This window comes from Corvus moneduloides, chromosome 21 (genome assembly GCF_009650955.1).
Source record: "Corvus moneduloides isolate bCorMon1 chromosome 21, bCorMon1.pri, whole genome shotgun sequence".
Classification (NCBI taxonomy): Eukaryota; Metazoa; Chordata; class Aves; order Passeriformes; family Corvidae; genus Corvus; species Corvus moneduloides.
The window spans coordinates 3,838,997-3,856,245 of NC_045496.1; the positions used below are offsets into that span (position 1 = coordinate 3,838,997).

The 17,249-nt window shown below is 55.3% G+C and overlaps 2 protein-coding genes across 2 annotated transcripts; one reads left to right on the plus strand and one right to left on the minus strand.

The window, feature by feature from the left end:
* The first annotated feature begins 145 nt into the window (after window positions 1–145).
* On the plus strand, window positions 146–5,273 carry SLC2A6 (solute carrier family 2 member 6). Its single transcript, XM_032131287.1, has 10 exons — window positions 146–606; window positions 1,126–1,288; window positions 1,472–1,678; window positions 2,309–2,408; window positions 2,930–3,141; window positions 3,248–3,400; window positions 3,702–3,810; window positions 4,045–4,218; window positions 4,492–4,637; window positions 4,717–5,273. The coding sequence occupies exons 1-10, from the start codon at window positions 506–508 to the stop codon at window positions 4,870–4,872; spliced, it is 1,521 nt and encodes a 506-aa protein (XP_031987178.1). The 5' UTR covers window positions 146–505; the 3' UTR covers window positions 4,873–5,273.
* A 120-nt stretch (window positions 5,274–5,393) lies between these two features.
* Window positions 5,394–16,962, minus strand: CACFD1 (calcium channel flower domain containing 1). The gene is made up of 6 exons (XM_032131289.1): window positions 16,795–16,962; window positions 15,880–16,518; window positions 11,284–11,356; window positions 10,732–10,857; window positions 10,515–10,622; window positions 5,394–10,109 (listed from the first exon to the last, which is right to left on the minus strand). Exons 2-6 carry the CDS (start codon window positions 16,001–16,003, stop codon window positions 10,016–10,018), a joined length of 525 nt encoding a protein of 174 aa, XP_031987180.1. The 5' UTR covers window positions 16,004–16,518; window positions 16,795–16,962; the 3' UTR covers window positions 5,394–10,015.
* Window positions 16,963–17,249: the final 287 nt, after the last annotated feature.

Below are 17,249 nucleotides of genomic sequence, written 5' to 3' on the forward strand. Positions count from 1 at the left end.
CCTCTCCTTCCTCTTCCCCATCTCTGTTCTATGCTGAAAACCCTTCCCCGGGGTGGCTCTGGAGACGCCCACAGATGGAATTTTCCCTTGTAAACAGCGGCAGCACTGGGCCAGTCTGACTGGTACCAGTTCCTCAATAGGAGAGATACGGCCTTAGCAAAGGGACATTTCTGCTGGTGAACACAGCTCTGCGAGGACCATCCCTGCAAGTGTCACGGGGTGGGAGGGTTTGGTTTCCATCTGGGCAGGGTGAAGGCTGCAGGACACCACTGTCACCGCCACTGTCACCCCGTGGCTCTTCTCCTGCTGGTGTTCCGGCCCCCCTCAGTTTCCTGCCGAGGGGCAGTCGGGCGCGAGCCCACGAGGCACAGATTTCTCTGATTAGGCAAGGCCAGGCAGCCTCTTCCCTTTCGCTTTCAGCTGCCTCTTCCTCCCCTTCCCCTGGGCAGCCCCAGCATCCGCCCCAAGCGCAGCAGCACCGGCACCGCCACAGCCACGCACGGCCATGGAGCGCAGTGACCGCGAGCCCCTCGTCAGGAAAACGAGCTCCTCGTACCACACCTTCCCCGAGAGCACTGCCAGGAGGCTCGACAGGGAGTACCTGAGGTAAGGACCAGGCTGGGGCCACAGGGTGGGCAGAGGCTGTGGCCCCCATCCTGAGGGCAGTGGGCTGGGGGAAGAGCTGTTCCGTATTCCTGCCGTTCCTGAGTTGCCTTGAGGTAGAACCTCATCCTGCCCAACGATGTGAGGTGCTGGGTGAGCCCGCCTGGGAGCACGACAGGTTTGTGTGACTCCCACGGGGGCATGAGGTGCTGCTGGGGGGCACGGGGGCTTTGAAAGAACCTTTTCCTTGCTCTGCTGGGATGAACCGGCTGCCGCTGGGTCCGTGGTGCCACCCAGCTCCAGCTTCTGCTTTTCTTGCTTTGTTGAACCCCCTGAAAACTGCCTGGCACAGAGGGAAGCATCGGTGGAGCAGGAGCTCAGAGAAACCCAACAGCTTGGGGCTGTGCAGGGCCTTCCCCCAGGAAAATCCTTCCGTGGGTGTCACCAGAGCCTCGGCAAAGGCTGCGGGAAGCAGGGTTTAAGTTTCTGCCTGCATCCAGCACGTCCTTGTCTCTCCCTCAGGAGCCTCCACAACAAGCGGCTCTACCTGGCTGTGTTTGCCGCTGTCCTGGGCAACTTCAGCTTCGGCTTCGCCCTGGTTTATCCCTCCCCCGTCATCCCTGCCCTGGAGGCTCATCCCAACCCTGCGCTGAGGCTGGACCAGCACACAGCGCCCTGGTTCGGGGTAAGGAGCGGGGTTATCCCCGCCAGGGTGGGCCAGAGCCGGGGGATGCTCGGGGGGGATGCCAGGCTCACACAGCGCCCTGGTTCGGGGTAAGGAGCGGGGTTATCCCCGCCAGGGTGGGGCAGAGCCGGGGGGTACCCGGGGGGATGCCAGGCTCACACAGCCCCTCTCCATGCCCCGCAGTCGGTGTTCACGCTGGGAGCTGCGGCGGGCGGGCTCAGCACGATGCTGCTCAACGACTGCCTGGGCCGCAAGCTGAGCATCATGTTCTCGGCTCTGCCCTCGGCGCTGGGATACGCGCTGCTGGCCGGAGCCCAGGGCCTCTGGATGCTGCTGCTGGGCCGGCTGCTGACGGGCTACGCCGGCGGAGTGACCTCCGCCTCCATCCCGGTAACGCGGCAGGGGAATGCGGGGCAGGAGGTGCTGTGGATGAGCTGGGGGCTGCAGGGCAGGAGGTGCTGTGGTGCCGTGGATGAGCTAGGGCACCCCGCTGCTTTTCGGAGGCATCAGCAGAGCCCCAGGGCTGTGTCTGGGGCACTGGGGATGGGGAGGATGCAGCAGGTCAGCAGCCAGGGATGGGGAGGATGCACTCATTTAGCAGCCCTGGCATGGCCAGCCGGCTGAGCCCGTTGGTGCTGGACTTCCTCGCCTGCAGGAAAGACAAGGCAGGTCCTCAGTCCCTGCTCCTCCCAGCAGTTATTTCCTCCCGAACGCCACCCTCGTGTTTCACACAGAGGGGAAGGCAGGAGTTGAGTAACACCAGGGCACCTCTTTCCAGTAACGGAGATGCTGGAGCACTTCTCCCGCGCTGGGGGGAGGGAGGGAAGTGGCGATGCCGGCCAGGCTGTCCTGTCCTCTGGCCACATGCAGCTGGACCCATCAGGTCGCCATCCCGAGACCTAATTCCGCAGCAGTTCGGGTTTCCCCTGGTCACAGGGGATGACTGCGAGGTGACAGAGGGCAGGGGGCGGGTGACGAGGGGATGTGCAGCTCTGTGAAGCGTGTGTTGTCCCTCTCCAGGTTTACATCTCGGAGATCTCCCACCCGGGGGTCAGGGGGATGCTGGGTGCCTGTCCCCAGCTCATGGCAGTGCTGGGCTCCCTCGTCCTGTACGCACTGGGCAAGTACCTCCGTGGTGTCTCCGTGTGCAGGGAAAGACTGCGGGGAGAGGGAGTTAAAATAAACAACCTTCTCAGCAAGCTGAGGGCTTGTTCCCCTCGTCCCCACCACCACAGCTGCGCTGAGGGGGCTGGACAGGGTCATTCATGCCCCTTGCCCTGGTGTGTGTGCTCTGAGGGATGAACCATAGCCCACATGGACCCGTGGCCAGCGCCGTGCCCACAGATCCAGGTCCTGATGAGGCTTTGCCAGGGCTGGAGGGCAGCACATGATGATATTCCTGGGCATCACCTTTGCTGCAGGATCTTGCTGGATACTCCCAGATTTGCTGGAATTTCTCCATATAATACTGCTTGAAACACTGCTTTAGTAGGAGAAAATATGTGCAATTATTTTTTTATTATTATTATTACTATTTTTCCTGCTGGGCTTATTAAATTAACTCATTGGGGTGCCCAGGTGGAGGCAAGGCCAGGACACCCATTCCTGAGTGTTTGCCCCCTAACTGTGCTGCTCTGGCAGGGCTGGTCCTGGACTGGCGCTGGCTGGCTGTGGCCGGGGAGGTGCCGGTGCTTGCCATGGTCCTCCTGCTCTGCTTCATGCCCAACTCGCCCCGGTTCCTGCTCTCCCAGGGGAAGGAGGATGAAGCCCTGGGCTCCCTGTGCTGGCTGCGGGGTGAGGACACAGATTATGCCCGGGAGTACGAGCAGATCAAGGACAGCGTGAGGAAGCAGGTGAGGAAGCTCAGCACGGGGAGATGTAACATGAAAACTGCAAAATGGATGCCAGGTGGTTCCCATAGGTGCTAGCACCTTGTGTTTCTGCCTTTGTCCCCTCCAGAGCCGTCGGGTTTCCTGTGCTGAGCTCAAGGACCCCTTCCTTTACAAGCCCATCCTGATCGCGGCGGGAATGAGGTTCCTGCAGCAGCTCTCGGGGGTCACCTGCATCCTCGTGTACCTGCAGCCAATATTCAAGAAAACATCGGTCATCCTGGTGAGCCCTGGGCTCTGGGCCCTGCTCGGGCTGCCTGGGCTTCAGTGAGGGTTGCCCAATGCTCTCAGCTCCCTACAGACATGAAACCGCCTTTTTTAAAGTACCTGCCCTGCAAAATGCTGCATGAGGATGAGGAGCAGGACAGGCCCCACTGTCTCCCTGCTCTCCTCCTCTGAGCTTCAGGCTCATCTTCTCCAGTCTCTTACTCTCAGAACAGCTCTGGCCAAGTCATCAGCCAAAGGCAGAAGCTGTAGGAACCTGTCCCTTCCCCCAGCTCAGCTTCCCCACTGGTTTTTTGCAGAAACCAGAGTACGACGCAGCTCTGGTTGGCCTGGTGCGTCTGTCCTCGGTGGCCATCGCTGCTGTGTCGATGGATAAAGCTGGGAGGAAGATCCTCCTTTTTGTATCAGGTATGGCTCTCTCTGCTTCTCCCACTCTCTCCCCAAGGGAAGCTCTTATGGAAGGATTTTCAGGAGCTCTGCAAATGTGCAGGAGTGGAAACTTCAGCCCTACAGGGCTCAGGAAGGGAGGCAGGGAGGTCTCTTTCCCTTGGTGGTGGTTCAGCTCCTCAGCAGGGGCATTCCCAGGAGCTTGGCTTGGAGGGGATCACTCACCCATCATTCCCACTGTGCCTCTCTCCACAGCTGGTGTCATGTTGGTCTCCAACCTGACCATGGGGCTCTACATCCACTTCGTGCCAGCTTCTCACAATGGCACCATGGCCAACACGACCCTGGTGAGCTCTGCCAACCTCCCTGCTGAGCCGACAAACTACATCACCCTCATCCCCCTCCTGGCAATCATGTTCTTCATCATGGGTAGGTGCAGAGAGCACAGGACTGGCCACCAGCCAGGGGAGGGTGTTTCTCACCCAAGGCAGGGTGACACGGAGCAAGCAGATTGGGTTTGGAGTTGGAAGGAAGGCACATGTCCCTGGAAAAGCAAGAAAGATGGCATCTGAAGTCACTTTGAGGAATGACACAAATGGGGGAGATAATGATTGCTGGGGTGGCAGGGCAGGATCACACAGGGCTCTTCTGCACTCCTCAGGGGCCTTCAAAGCCTCACTCTCTTCCCCTCCTCCCCTGCAGGTTATGCCATGGGCTGGGGCCCCATCACTTGGCTGCTGATGTCAGAGATCCTCCCTCTCAAAGCCCGTGGGGTGGCCTCGGGCCTCTGTGTGGTCGTGAGCTGGCTGACAGCCTTCACCCTGACCCAGTTCTTCCTCCCAGCCGTGGTGGGTACTGCCCGGGGCGGGTCCCCTCCTCAGCCCCTCTCTGCACCAGCTCACAGCTGTTTTCTGCCCCACTTTCCAGAATGCCTTCGGCCTCGAGGTGCCCTTCCTGTTCTTCGCCGTCATCAGTGCTGGGAACATCTTATTCACAGGCTGCTGTGTCCCTGAAACCAAAGGCAGGTCCCTGGAGCAGATCGAGGCCTTTTTCAGGACTGGCCGGAGGTCGTTCCTGAGGTAGGACCTGCCCTTGCCCAGGCTCGAGGGCAAAGCAAACTTGTGCTGCTGAAAGTGGAAGCTGGAGCTCCCTGTGGGAGAGGAAGGGGCAGCAATGATCATCTTGCTCTGGCTGTAGAAGTTGCCAGTGGGAACTTTACCTTCTCTTCCTATCACCCAACACTACCTGTGGCTCTCTGCACAACCTGTCAGTCCCTGGGATGGGAGCAGGCAACCAGGGCCAGGAGACAGAGGTGCCCTGGAAGAATAAAGGTGTGGCTGTGACAGGACACCATGGTTGTCCTCTGAGAGTCTGAGGGCTTGGCAGGGACAGAGTTTACAGCTGGAGCCGTTCTGGCAAAAGCTCATCATGTAGCTGCAAGAATAAAACAGTTTTGCTTCCAACTGCAAGACATTGCCTTGATTTGCACAGGAGGCAGGGATGGGAGAGGCAGAGCAGGACTGTGACAAGGGGACCACAGCAGCCTGCAGCTCCCCAGAGGAGCCTCAGGCACTCAAGGACCGTGAAAGAGGCAGAGCCAGATCTTTTGTATAAAAAGCTGCCACGTTTTATTGCTCTAAAAACACACATTACACTAGAAGCCTAATGAACAAGACCAAATACAGCTCACAAAGACGACCCAGGACAAAAGAACGGGAACAGACAAACATTCAGCTGTAGTGCAAGTGATTCCCTGTAGGAAAGATACAGTGAGTACTGACAACACCTTGTGCTAGGGTGGGTCCTTCCCACCGCGGGGTCTGACCCACCCACAAAGAGGGAGGTGGATGTGCCTCCACCACGGTTGTGTGAAGCCTCCACCTCCATCACTTTGAGATTTCAACTGCATAGTTAGTAGCAAATCAGTCTTACCCCTTTCCTGTGTGTCCTGAAAGATTAAGAACTTTTTATAAAGTATTTTTTTAGAGCTAACCCGAGGTAAAACATGGCTGCAGGAAGTGGTTGTGGCTGTGAGGAACAAATGGCCTTGCTGAGTCCAACCTGATTCCTCCCAAAAGGGCAGAAGCACAAAGGCTGGGCTGGGACATGATGTGCCCAAGCACTTGTCCAAGCTCCTGAAATGCACTTGGCACCCCGAGGGCTGGTAGAAATGCTGGCATCCTCCCATTCCTGGGACGTTCAGCCTGCTGTCACAAGGAAGCAGGGGGTAAAACAGCTTGTTTGACCCAGCCCTCCAGATGTGCCAGCCGCCATTTCACTCTCCTGCAGCAGGAGACGAGAAATCACCTAAGAGAAGATGTGCTTTATCACAGCATTAATTTAAAACAGCCTAGGACAGAGGGAGAGTGATGGGCCAAAATAAAAAACACAGAAAACATTCAGTATTAAACCTACCCTTTGCTGCTGAGACCCTTTTCCAGAAAGATGTTCAGCCCTGGCTGGAACACAACTTTTTCTAAGCATGGCCTGACTACGAGAGGTCTCAAGAGCCTCTGGTTTCCACTGACCTTCTGAAGATCAGGATTTCTGGCAGCCCTGTGCTTGAGCATTCTCTTTCTCACATGGCTATGGACCAGGTCTCGATATCTTCACTTCAGTGAAACCCTTCCCTGAAGACAGTGGGTGTTTTTTCCTGAGGAAAAAATGACAGAGATGAATTGAGCTTCCCAGGGCTCGGCCTAAGGAGGAAATGCCCCACTAGGAAATGAGGTTGGACTCTTCAGCTCCTGCAAGGACCTCAGTGGAGAAGCATTCTCTGAGTGACCTCCTTTCTTCAGCACAGAAAGTCCGAGGGCTTTTGCTACAACGTTTGGAGTCTGAGAAATCACAGTGGCTCTTTCCAGAGGTAGAATGGTCTCTTTATTCACTGCACACACAGAGAATCAATGGGTGTTACAAAAGCAGCTCCTGCCCAGAGCAGAGAGCTCTGCTCTGCTCTTCACGCCCAGTGGGCAGCCCCAGGGGACACGGAGCTGCCACGCACGAGTGGCACAGGCGTGGAAGAGTGGCACAGTGCATAAATGCTGTCCTGGTGACTGCTGTGACAGGCCACTGCTCCCCAGGGGTCCTTCCACTCTTGGGGCCAACAACTCGCTGTCCTCAGCGCATCGCCCGCCCCCGAGCTCTCACATCGTCTCCTTTCCGAGCAGAACCTCTTCCACAGAGCCCCTGTGGATCAGCCATCTGGCCTGGATGCCCTCAGCAGGGGTTGGGTTGAGCCTGGGAAACCTCCAGAGCAGGGTTTGAACTTCGTTTGTCCTTGCACAGCTCCAAGCACCCCGAGGGTGCCTCTAAACACAACTAACAACCACCATGCACTGGCATTTAACTACTGCGATGCTACTACTCTAAAGCTCCTTCCTATCTCCACCAAGCAGGCCCACACGGAGGTGAGACCATCCACTGTCTGTCACTACAGCTCTTAAAAGCCATGGGTGCTGTCACCAAGCCTGTCTGCAATGGTGGCAGCATCCAGCTTGGTTCCAGCTGCACACACCAGCCAAAATTCCCAAGGGTTCCCACTCCAGACAGGCCCCTGTAGGAGTAACCATGCTTGGAGCACAGATCTGAGACACCTCCAGTGTGGCAGGCACAGGCCCTTCAAGCACTTGTGGCCAAAGGCTCCAGCTTGGCTCTTTCAGAGGAGTCCCTGAGGCCCATTTTCAGCTCAGGGCTGAGCTTTGCCACCCGCTCACAGTGGCAGATTGATGCAGATTGTTCCCTTGCCTCAGCCCCAGGGTCGGACCCTGCTGCCACAAAACACACGGTGACAGCACTGCTGGGACTTCTGCCTCAGTGCCAAGGGTGCAGAGCTGTGTCAAGGAGCACCCAGCACCCAGCTGCCCCAGCCCCAGGAGCCTTGGCAGGAGGACAGTCAGACTAAGCCAACGAGGGTCCCACCAGTTCTGTGCTTCCTCAGAGCACCCTGGAAGTCTCAGCCCTTCACCTCTGCTTTGCCTTTCGCCTCCTGTCACTAAAGCTACTGCAGAACTACTCACAGAGCAAAGCTGTCACTACCAGAGACATTTACATGCATCACTCTGCAACATTCCTCTACTAAACACTACAGAACTCCCCACATCCCCCTGAAATCAAAGCACGTGCCCATTCCTGAGGCAGGACGCTGCCCTTGCAGCACCCACAGGTTATTCCCTCTGGAGTATCCCAGATTCCTCCTGCAGCACCCATCCCTGCAGGCAGCAGGAGCCTGTGGGCCAATGGCCCACGCACTGCATTCAGCACCAGGGATCAGCCCAGGGCTGGAGGCTCCAAACCAGCACAGCTTTTATGGAAAAAAGCTGCCTTTATGGAAAAAATCCAGGCTGGTGGTGCCTGCTCTGCATCCCAGACAAGGGGTGTCAGAGCAATCCCAGTTCAAAGGCCGGGAGGAATGGGGCTTAGCACAAAAAGGGCCACATCCAGCTGCAAGGGCCTCTGGAAATCCTAACCAGTGTGAATCCTCGCAGCTCCTGAGCCCCAGGGCAGAAGCAGCAGCTCACAGGAGCCAGCTTGAGGAAGGGCAGGGTCTAAAGAGAGTTCTCAGCATGGGCTGAGACCCCTCTGACAGACAGCACCCGGCCTCCAGCAGCATTTCTCAGACCACAGCACAACCCCTCTGTACCCAAGGATTCAAATGGGGACACAGAGTGCTGGTGGCTTCCCCAGTTCAGCAGTTACAGCCCAGTTTTCCTCCCTTCTCTCTCCCAGAAGAGGGGGGAAACACAGTTTGTCAAGCTTGTGGGCCAGAACAAGACAAAGGGGTCAAAGGACAACACACTTCTTTGGAAGAGTCTGAGAAACACTCTGAAGGCTGAAATTGGATTTTGCAGCAGCCAGGGCTGTCCCTGGATTCAGAGACCCCTGGTGAAATGAGGCAGCCCTGTGAAGGACAGGAAACAGAGCACTCCTTTCTCCTATATCCAGAGAAAATGAGCCCCATCAAAATACTTAAATAACTAGAAATAAATTATTCCCCTTTTTCCTAATCAAAACAAAAAGCAACCATATAAAAATCAAATAAATTAAAATCCCCAGGACGAACTGTGACGAGAAGAGGGGGATCTGGACTTAGTGAGCAGTTTTGTACCTCGTGGTACAAAGCAAACAGAAAATAAAATGTGAAAACCACAGAGAGTGCCTGGAATAATAAAGTAAAACATCCCAGCTGTCCACACTGAAGTGGTGCAGCCACCTCTCTGCTTGCACAGGAAGGATGTGCCACCTTCCCATACAAAACCAGCTCTGGATTAATGCAAAAATTCACAGTCCCAAAGACGAAGGCCGTACCAGGCAAGCAAAGAGCAGGTCCCTTCACAGAGGGATGCAGGGAGGTAACAGAGCAGAGTCCCAGGCTAACGAGGCAGGAATACTCTTGCACATCTGTACCCTCACACCAGCAAAAAATCCCGCCTGGCTCGAGAAGCAACGCCCTTTTCAGCTGAGGTACAGCACACCTTGTTTCCCTTCTCCCCCAGTAAAACAGCGAGGCTTAAGAAATGTGCCCTTATTAAGACAAAGTAATTAATTCTTATAATTCAAGTAAATTGCAGTAACTGCCTGCAGCTGTATCCAGAGGAAGCAGGGACTGTGCTTTGTAGGTCCCAGGATCTGCCCAGCAGCTCTGGCAGCTCCCCTGCAGAGATGGATTTTATCTTTATATGGGTTTTTGCTGGAAGTCCTTTCCTGTGCAGCGACGCCTCCAGTGCCTGGTCTCGTATTAAAATAGACCCAGTGGAAGAAGACCAAGCTAAAGCACCAGGGGGTTTTGCAAACCCTGGTTTAGGTGTTCTGCCTGGGAAGGGCCATCCCAGAGAGTGTTCCTAAACACACAGAACCTGCACTGGCAGGTCCTCTGTCCCTCCTCAGCCATCCAGAGGGCAGTTCCCAAAGGGGCACTCCAAAAAAAAAAAAAAAGGCTGGGAAAGCAGCACTTAGAGAGCCAGCACCTCTGCAGCAAAAAGAAAAAAAAAGATTAAAAAATGAGATATTGGGTGGAGGGTTGAGAGAGGAAGCGACGTGCTGAGGTCTGGCTGCTGGTGTGAGGAGAGGACAGAGCCTGCCCCAGCCCCTGAGATTTCCAGTTGCTGCAGTGTCCAGGGAAATCGTGGTGTAGCAGGGAGTGGAGCAGACAGAGGGAAGGGCAGAGTGGATTTCCACATCTTCACCATCTCAGTGTCCAGGAGAGGCTGCCCCAAGCTCGTGTCCTTCAGAGAGCCTGTCCCTCCAGGGTCCCCGTGAGCTTCTCTTCATCCATCTGCTTCTGCTGCTGGTGGATGCGGGCGTAGGAAATGGCATCTCCCCTGTGGAGAGAAGGGAGAGCGTGGGGATGGCAGAGACATGGCCCAGCTGGGGCCTGGCTCTCCATGCCAAGGGATTCCAGGAGGGAAACCAGACTTGCTGTCCCTCTCCAATCCCCCAAAGCTGCTCTCTGCCCCAGAGCTGGGTCCATCCACCCAACAGCTGCAGAAAGAGGAGTGGGACCCTCAGGACAACCTGGTCTGGATTCCCAAAAGCTCAGAGCTTCAGCAACCCCCAGGACCTTCCCTCCCAGGGCTCTGAGATGAGGCAGATTTTCTCTGGCCACATTTACCCCTCAGCCCAGTTTGTGCAAGAGGAAAACAGAGACTTAGAGAGGCAGATGGGGCAAGGCCTGGAGCTCCATCTCCCCCTTCCCTGCCCTCCACGAGCAGCTGGACCTCTCTTACTTCTTTCCAAGGGCTGACAGGCCGTAGAGCACCCCGGTGGCGAAGGCGATGGCGTTGCCGAAGAGCGTGGTCAGCGTCAGGCTGAGCATGACGGGGAACACGGCCATCCTGGAAGACAGGGGCAGCCCTCAGAGCCGGGCCCCGCTCCCCACGGGATGCAGGGATGTTCATTCCCCAGGATGTGTGCACCACCATCCCCCAGGAGCATCCTCCTCACCCGCAGTAGAAAGCTGCTTTCTGCCAGGCCCGCAGCCTGTCGGCCCTCGCGGACACGGCGTTGGCGAACTCGATGAACTGGCAGCAGAAAGGGGCCTCACACAGGAACAGGATGAAGGCGTTGAGCCTCCAGAGAGAGCAAACCAGAGTTAATCCTGCTGGGTAGTCACCCAGAGTGAGGGTCAGCAATGCCCCCCAGCCCCACAGAGACCGGACATTCCATGCTCCATGCAGGTGAAGGAAATGGTGAGGCTGGACCCCACTGTGCTCCCCCCTGCATCTTGATAATTTCCAAACTTCCAAGCCCTGCTGCCCCAGACTTATTTCGGACAAGGGTATCTCAGTATTTACCTAAAAATGCGTAAAGAAGTCATATAAATAGAATAACCTAACATTTCAACCTGCCTGATGGAGCAAGATCTGGCAATTCCCAGAGCATGACGGGCATTTCACTCCCATCCACTGCCCACGTAGGGCAGATCTGTCCCCTTCAGTGGGCTCTGGTTAACAACACCTCCCTCCCAGCAGGAAAATGAAAAGAAACTCTGCTCACATCATCCACACACCGGCTGCAATGTTCAGGGGGTTGATGGTGACACAGTTCCAGAGACCAGCAAAGGCACAGGCTGGAAAGAAAGAGGCTTTCAGTGACCACAAAGACCAACCCCATGTGCCCTTGGTCTGCACTGTGGGCACTGCACAGCAGCACAGGAGGGGGGACAGAAAGGTCTGGTGGCCCAAAAGGAGCCTGGAATGCTGGGAAGAGCCCTCCTCTGGTATCCTTTTGCTCTGAGTGCTGTTCCAACAATTATTTCCCTTGTGTTGAACAGCATTTGCTTCCACATGGAGCCCAGGACGTGCACCTGGATTTTGTGTGCCAAGGAATTACTGCTTTGTCCCAAGGTGGACAGGCTCCATCTCTGAGCAGCACAGGGCAAGTTCAGCACACACACAGGACTTGCACAGAGGCAAATAATAAACACAGCAGAGGTGAACCCAGCCTCTGCCACTCGCTGCTGCTTCTGTGCAGCTTCACCAGACACGGGCAGAAAAGAGCCAAGTTTGGGTCTCTGATAACACAAAAGCAAGTGAATAAAGCCCAAAATAATCCTGGCTCTGTAACTCAGGGAGGGGAATCAGGCAGCAGCAACCAAGCCGAGCTGCATCCACCTCCTTGCTGCCTCATTAAACTTGCAGAGTGTTCCCGGCACCTGATATGGCTCCTTCCCTCTGCCAATGCCGGAGCCGGCACCGGGAACTCGAGCCCAAGTGGGAGGGCAGGAACACGGGCTGAGTAAACAACATCACACTGCAAAACTCCAGCTAAAATTAATTCTATAGCCTTTAAAGCCTGTCTTGGGGATGATGGAGAGCAGCAGAGTCCCTCTCTGAGGACGAGACCAGCCCTGGATTGGGGATTTCAAGTGTATGCTAAGGGCATCCCTGAGCAGAGCTGCTGTGAGCAGCCCTGACCTTCAAAAGCCTGGCACATGCTTGCAAGGTTTCTTTTAAACAGTCAGTGCTGAATCCTCAAAGTTCCTTTAAAAATAGTTATCCTCGTTTACCAGGCTGGGAAGCAGAATTGCAGGCAAGGTCATCGAAGGTCATCCCACAAGCAAATGACCTCCTGGTCTTAGGAAACACCAAAAAACGTTATTTTTTAACACTTCCTAGAACTAATTCCACAGGATCCAAAATCTTTTCAAGAATCCTGCAAGAACAAGATCAGCTAGCAGAGGGGATACACCAGAGGATGTGTTAGTACCTGTGCTCCATGGGCATTTCTCATCCTCCCATCCCACAGGGACAGGTGTCAGTGTCCCCACATTGCAGGGGAAACTGAGGCACTGGGGTGGGATGATCTGTTCATGGTCACACTTGCAAACAGCTGGAGAGGAGCAACGGCAAGCAGGATTCCTGGGAGCTGGAAAAGCAATGGCAAGCAGGATTCCTGGGAGCTGTGGGCACAACACGGGGGGGGTTCCAATTCCCTGTGACCACCAAACCCTTGGATGCTGATGGAAGAGGAGCTTGGGGGAAGCATTTGTTGTCCCCCAGGAAAGGACACCCCTGACAATAATGCTGAGTGACTTTCTGGCACTTTATAATCAGCAGAACAGCAAAGCCTCTCAGCTATCCCCACAACACAGCCAGGGCTGGGGCAGGACCCTGCCTTGCTGAGCAGCACAGCAGAGCACAGAGGTCTGAGCAGTTCCCAGCAGGTCTCCACCACACAACAAACCAAGGGAAGCAGAATGTTCTTTTCCAAGCAAGTTTTTTTCCCTAATCAAACCAACCAGGGGTTGTTTTGCCACAGTTCTGGTTTGGTTTTGTCCTCAAACACTCCAAAACAACCCTGCAGCAGTCCTGGCTCAGCAACCACCCCGCTTGCCAGAGGACTAATGACCCAGGAAGCAGAGCTGAGCAAGCCCCACGTCAGCAGGAAAGGAGTCAAAGGTTTGGGATCACAGGAGCACTGCCCCCAGAGCTGCTGCCAACAGCCACAGAGACACAGAACAACTCGGTGACCTTGGGTCTCCTTTGCAGAGCTGCTCATCCCACAGCAGCCTGGAACATCCTTGTCCCGCCGGGGCAGGATCAGCTCCTGAGGCAGGAACCTGACCCCACCCCTGCCAAGCCAGAGGCTTCTTTTTGAAAGATTTTCTTTTTGAACGCAGGCCTCACAACAGGCTTAAAATGCAGATAATGCTCAGTGGCACGTAAACTATGGGAGACAGACAGTTCTGCCATTTGTTTAACTGCTGTCCCATCCCGAATCCCTGAGGAAGCACAAATAACTGGGAGCTAAAATGAGGGGGGAAGGACACCGTTCCCTACAAAGGCTCTATTCATTTCCAGCAGCTGGTCACTGTCCTCAACACAAACTTATTTTTGCTCCTAGAGCGTTTTACAAAAGCCACAGGCTCTCCTCGTCCCATTACAAACAGGAACACAAGGGAGAGAAGGGACTTGGCCAAGGTCACCAAGCCAGAGCGTGCAAGAGCCAGAAGCGGATCCTGAACCTTGTCTGTCTGGTTCTTGCTCCAGCCCTCGGATTTTTCTGGCTGAAGCAAGTTGTGGCTGCAGGTGTTTGCATGTGGCAGATGTTGTCTGCTGGTCTCACCTCCGCTAACGATGTTTCTCTTCCTTTCTGAGGGAATTTTTCCTTCTGTAAGAAATAATCCAGCACCACAATCCAGTTGCTCACAATCCTTATAAATTAGTTCTGTTCTTTCACAGCAAGCTGTGAGAACAGCAGCAAACCTTAGCCATGCTGGATTATTCATCAGCTCTTCTCCAAACCATCCACCTTCAACAAGGTGATGCTGAACAAGCAGCATTTTGAAGAGGAATGTTGGTAGCATGGGGCACTGTTTGTTTTTTTCCACAATCTCCCTTTTCCCTGCTCATAAGGGGAGTTTGTGCCTCGTTCTCTGCCTGATAAAGAGACAGTCAGGGCTCCAGAGCAAGCTGTCACTCCCCAGATCTTTGGCAAACCCTCTTAAGAACCTGGCTCTTCTTCCAAAAGCTTCTCCCAGACTCACCCAAATACATAAAACTCTCATCTTTCCTGTAAAAACAAGCCACGAGTTCGCAGAGCCGTGAACAAAAGGTTGGGAAAATAATCCAAGTATAATTCAGCTGCTTTGAAACATAAAGACAGAGAGGGGGAAAAAAATAAACTTGCACTTTGAAGGCACTCAGGAGCAGCTCTAGCACGAGGCTGGCAGTGCCACCAGTGTGACCCATCGGCTCCTCACCCTCCATCCACGTCACCTTGAGCTCTGCACGGGACAGAAGCGCAGGAAAAGCGCCGAGGCTCCAGCTACAGCCACAGCCCGTGGGAAAGATGCTGCTGCTCTGAACCCCCACCTGGGACTGCTCCACAGACACTTCCCAGCTGGTTCTCCTGGCTGCCGGCCGGGCCAGGAGCGCGGGGGCCTCCGGCAGGGCACGGCGAGGCCGCGGCGTTTGGCCCCATCAGAGCAGTCCCACCAAATCCTGTCACACCTCCAGAATTTCAGCACCTAGGACATGAAACGGTGAGAGCAGCACATGTTTTACCAGCCCGGCCAAAGAGCGCTGTCAGGAGCCTGCCCAGCGATAGCACAGGGTGCAAATGTCAGCTCCAAAAACACCGTGGGGTTGTGCAGCCCAGATCCGAGGCAAAAGGCAGGCATGGGAAGGGGCAGGGGGAGAGGGGAATCAGACACAAAGCTCCAGCTGATGGAATAAATCAGGGCTGACTGCACTGGCTGAGAAATCCTCTTGTTTAACTTGAAGTCGTGGACCTGAAGCAGAAGAAATTCTCCATCCTGTGCTCTGCAGGAGATCAGACTAAGCGGTCATAACAGTCCCTCCCGCTTTTAAGAGCTATTAATCTCTCCACAGAATGTAGCAAAACAGCACTCCAGGACAGGCTGATTCCTGGCAAAGTTGCTGAGACTCTTTCCCTGGGAAAATTTTTTTCAGCAGCAGGTAATTCCGAGCTCAGCCAACTCACTCTGCGTCTGCAGCTCCATTCTCTGTGTCCTACCCAACCCCTTAAAAACACACAGCACAAACCAAAAGCATTCTTCGCCTTCAGTAAAACCCACGGGCAGGCCTTCTGCAATCAGCAACAGGAGTAACAGGAAACACGCTCTGACAGTCAGGATGGGGGGGGAAAAAAAACAAGTTGCAGGAACATATAAACACCCAGAAGTCAAATAGGATGAACCAAACCCTGTGGCCGCTCTTCTAGCCCTCACCTGACCTCTCTGGGCCTGGTGCTCACAGTAAAATCATCTAATTTGCCTGCCCACAGCCCTCCTGCAGCAGCAGGGGCTCAGCTGCCGCTCCCATCGCTGCCAGGAGTGCCGTGCCCAAGGAGAAGCTCGGGGATTTGCCCCGGGTGCCAAAGCTCAGCAGGTCCGGTGAGCACACAGCACATCCCCCGTGGGCAGCTGAAGCCACCCCGCTCCAGGCACGGCCCCCGCTCTCCCTTCGGCCCCAAACACAGCAAAGCGGCGGCCAGAGCCGGCACCAACCCACGAGCCCCAAAGCCCTTCGCGGCACAGCCGCCCTGCACCGAAGGCGGCAGGAGCCCCAGACGAGCTCTGTCATGCAGGAGGGGGAGCTTTTGGCTGCCAGGGAAGGGGATACTCACACATGCCCCCGATGACCCCGGCAATCCTGCAGAGCCACCTGTACCACCAGGTCATGCCCTCCTCGGCGGAGGCAGCCGCTGGCTCGGGGGCTGCTGCTGGGAACTGCTCATCCTGCGAGCTCATCTCCCCCCGGCTGCCGGCGGCTCAGCGCCCTGCTGCCCACCCGAGCGCCAGGCGACACCCCCTCCTCCAGCCAGCCCAGGGGACAGCCCCTAAAGCCAGGCCTGTCCCCGTGTCCCCATGCAGGGCCCGGCCCCCCAGGGCTGACAATGGAGGGGCTCTGGCTGCGGAGCGATGCCAGCGGCCCTGGAGCTGCTCCAGTGCGTCCCGAGCTGCATTGTGGGTCCCCCCCGGCAGCAGGCAGGGCTTTGCCTTTGATGTCACTCGCATTAAAGGGCTGTGGGCAGAGCTCTGCTGCACGGATTCATCGGCACAGACACCGCCACGCACCCCGCGCCTGGGGCTGCGGGCACGGCAGCTCTGGATGCCCCCTGTTATCCAGGCAAGCCGGTGTTTGCTTTTCCAGGATGGGAAACAGGAATCCTCGCAGTGATGGGAATTGAACGCTGTTACAAAATTGTGCCCTCCAGGTTAAGAGGGTCGCGCTCCCCGGATCTGACTGGAATCAGGTTTTCTCCCTAGAAAATGGGAGCAGAAGTAGCACTTTGTAAGTAGATACCCCAGCTGGCAGCCCGTTGGTGTCCAAACAAATGGGACAGGGGAACACCCTGAATTCTCCTAAACTATGAAGGCAACAGCTGCATTTTGTGCAGATGAACATGGAGCACAACCAGAGCCCGATCTGGAACAATAAATAGCAGTGAGACTTGGGATCCAGAGCAGAGTGGGAAGACAGATCCCATCTGCTAAAAGGTTACAGAAAAAGGATTAAGGAAAGGATGTCTTTTCATTACCATCTCCTGTCAGACAGGAAATGAAGGCCCAGGGCCTGCATCACCCACGCACTGCAGTGGGATAGCTGATGTCTCCAGCTCCTCGAGGATCTCACTTCAGGATTCTACTTTCTGGCTCTTCCAGGAATGGAACGTAAATCTGGAGGCTGGCAAGCAGAAAACTCCAGGTTTAACCAGCAAAAAAAAAGAAAAAAACAACTGTTAATTAAGAAGAATATTTGTGGTTGTAGAAGGATGTCAGAGAATCCAACTGAGAGAAAGCAGGAGCAGGGTTAAAACTGCCCAGGCAGAACCATTTATTGCATCCAGCATGAAGAGCAAGTGCAGATGTGTTCAGCCAGGCTCCAGGTGCAGAAAAGACCCCTTAAGCAGTATATTGTGATTTTGAGGAGGATGACAGATTTGGACCAAAGCACAGTTCAATGTCCAAGATATTAAAAAAAAAACCCCAACTA

Bases quoted from the DNA above. Each gene is read 5' to 3' on its own strand.
- SLC2A6 (XM_032131287.1), top strand. From the start codon at position 506: ATGGAGCGCAGTGACCGCGAGCCCCTCGTCAGGAAAACGAGCTCCTCG. The intron at 3,401-3,701 runs GTGAGCCCTGGG...GGTTTTTTGCAG, and splicing joins AGAAAACATCGGTCATCCTG to AAACCAGAGTACGACGCAGC. The intron at 4,638-4,716 runs GTGGGTACTGCC...CCCACTTTCCAG, and splicing joins AGTTCTTCCTCCCAGCCGTG to AATGCCTTCGGCCTCGAGGT.
- CACFD1 (XM_032131289.1), bottom strand. From the start codon at position 16,003: ATGAGCTCGCAGGATGAGCAGTTCCCAGCAGCAGCCCCCGAGCCAGCG. The intron at 10,858-11,283 runs GTGAGCAGAGTT...CTCTCTCTGGAG, and splicing joins GCAGCCGGTGTGTGGATGAT to GCTCAACGCCTTCATCCTGT. The intron at 10,623-10,731 runs GTGAGGAGGATG...CCTGTCTTCCAG, and splicing joins AAAGCAGCTTTCTACTGCGG to GATGGCCGTGTTCCCCGTCA.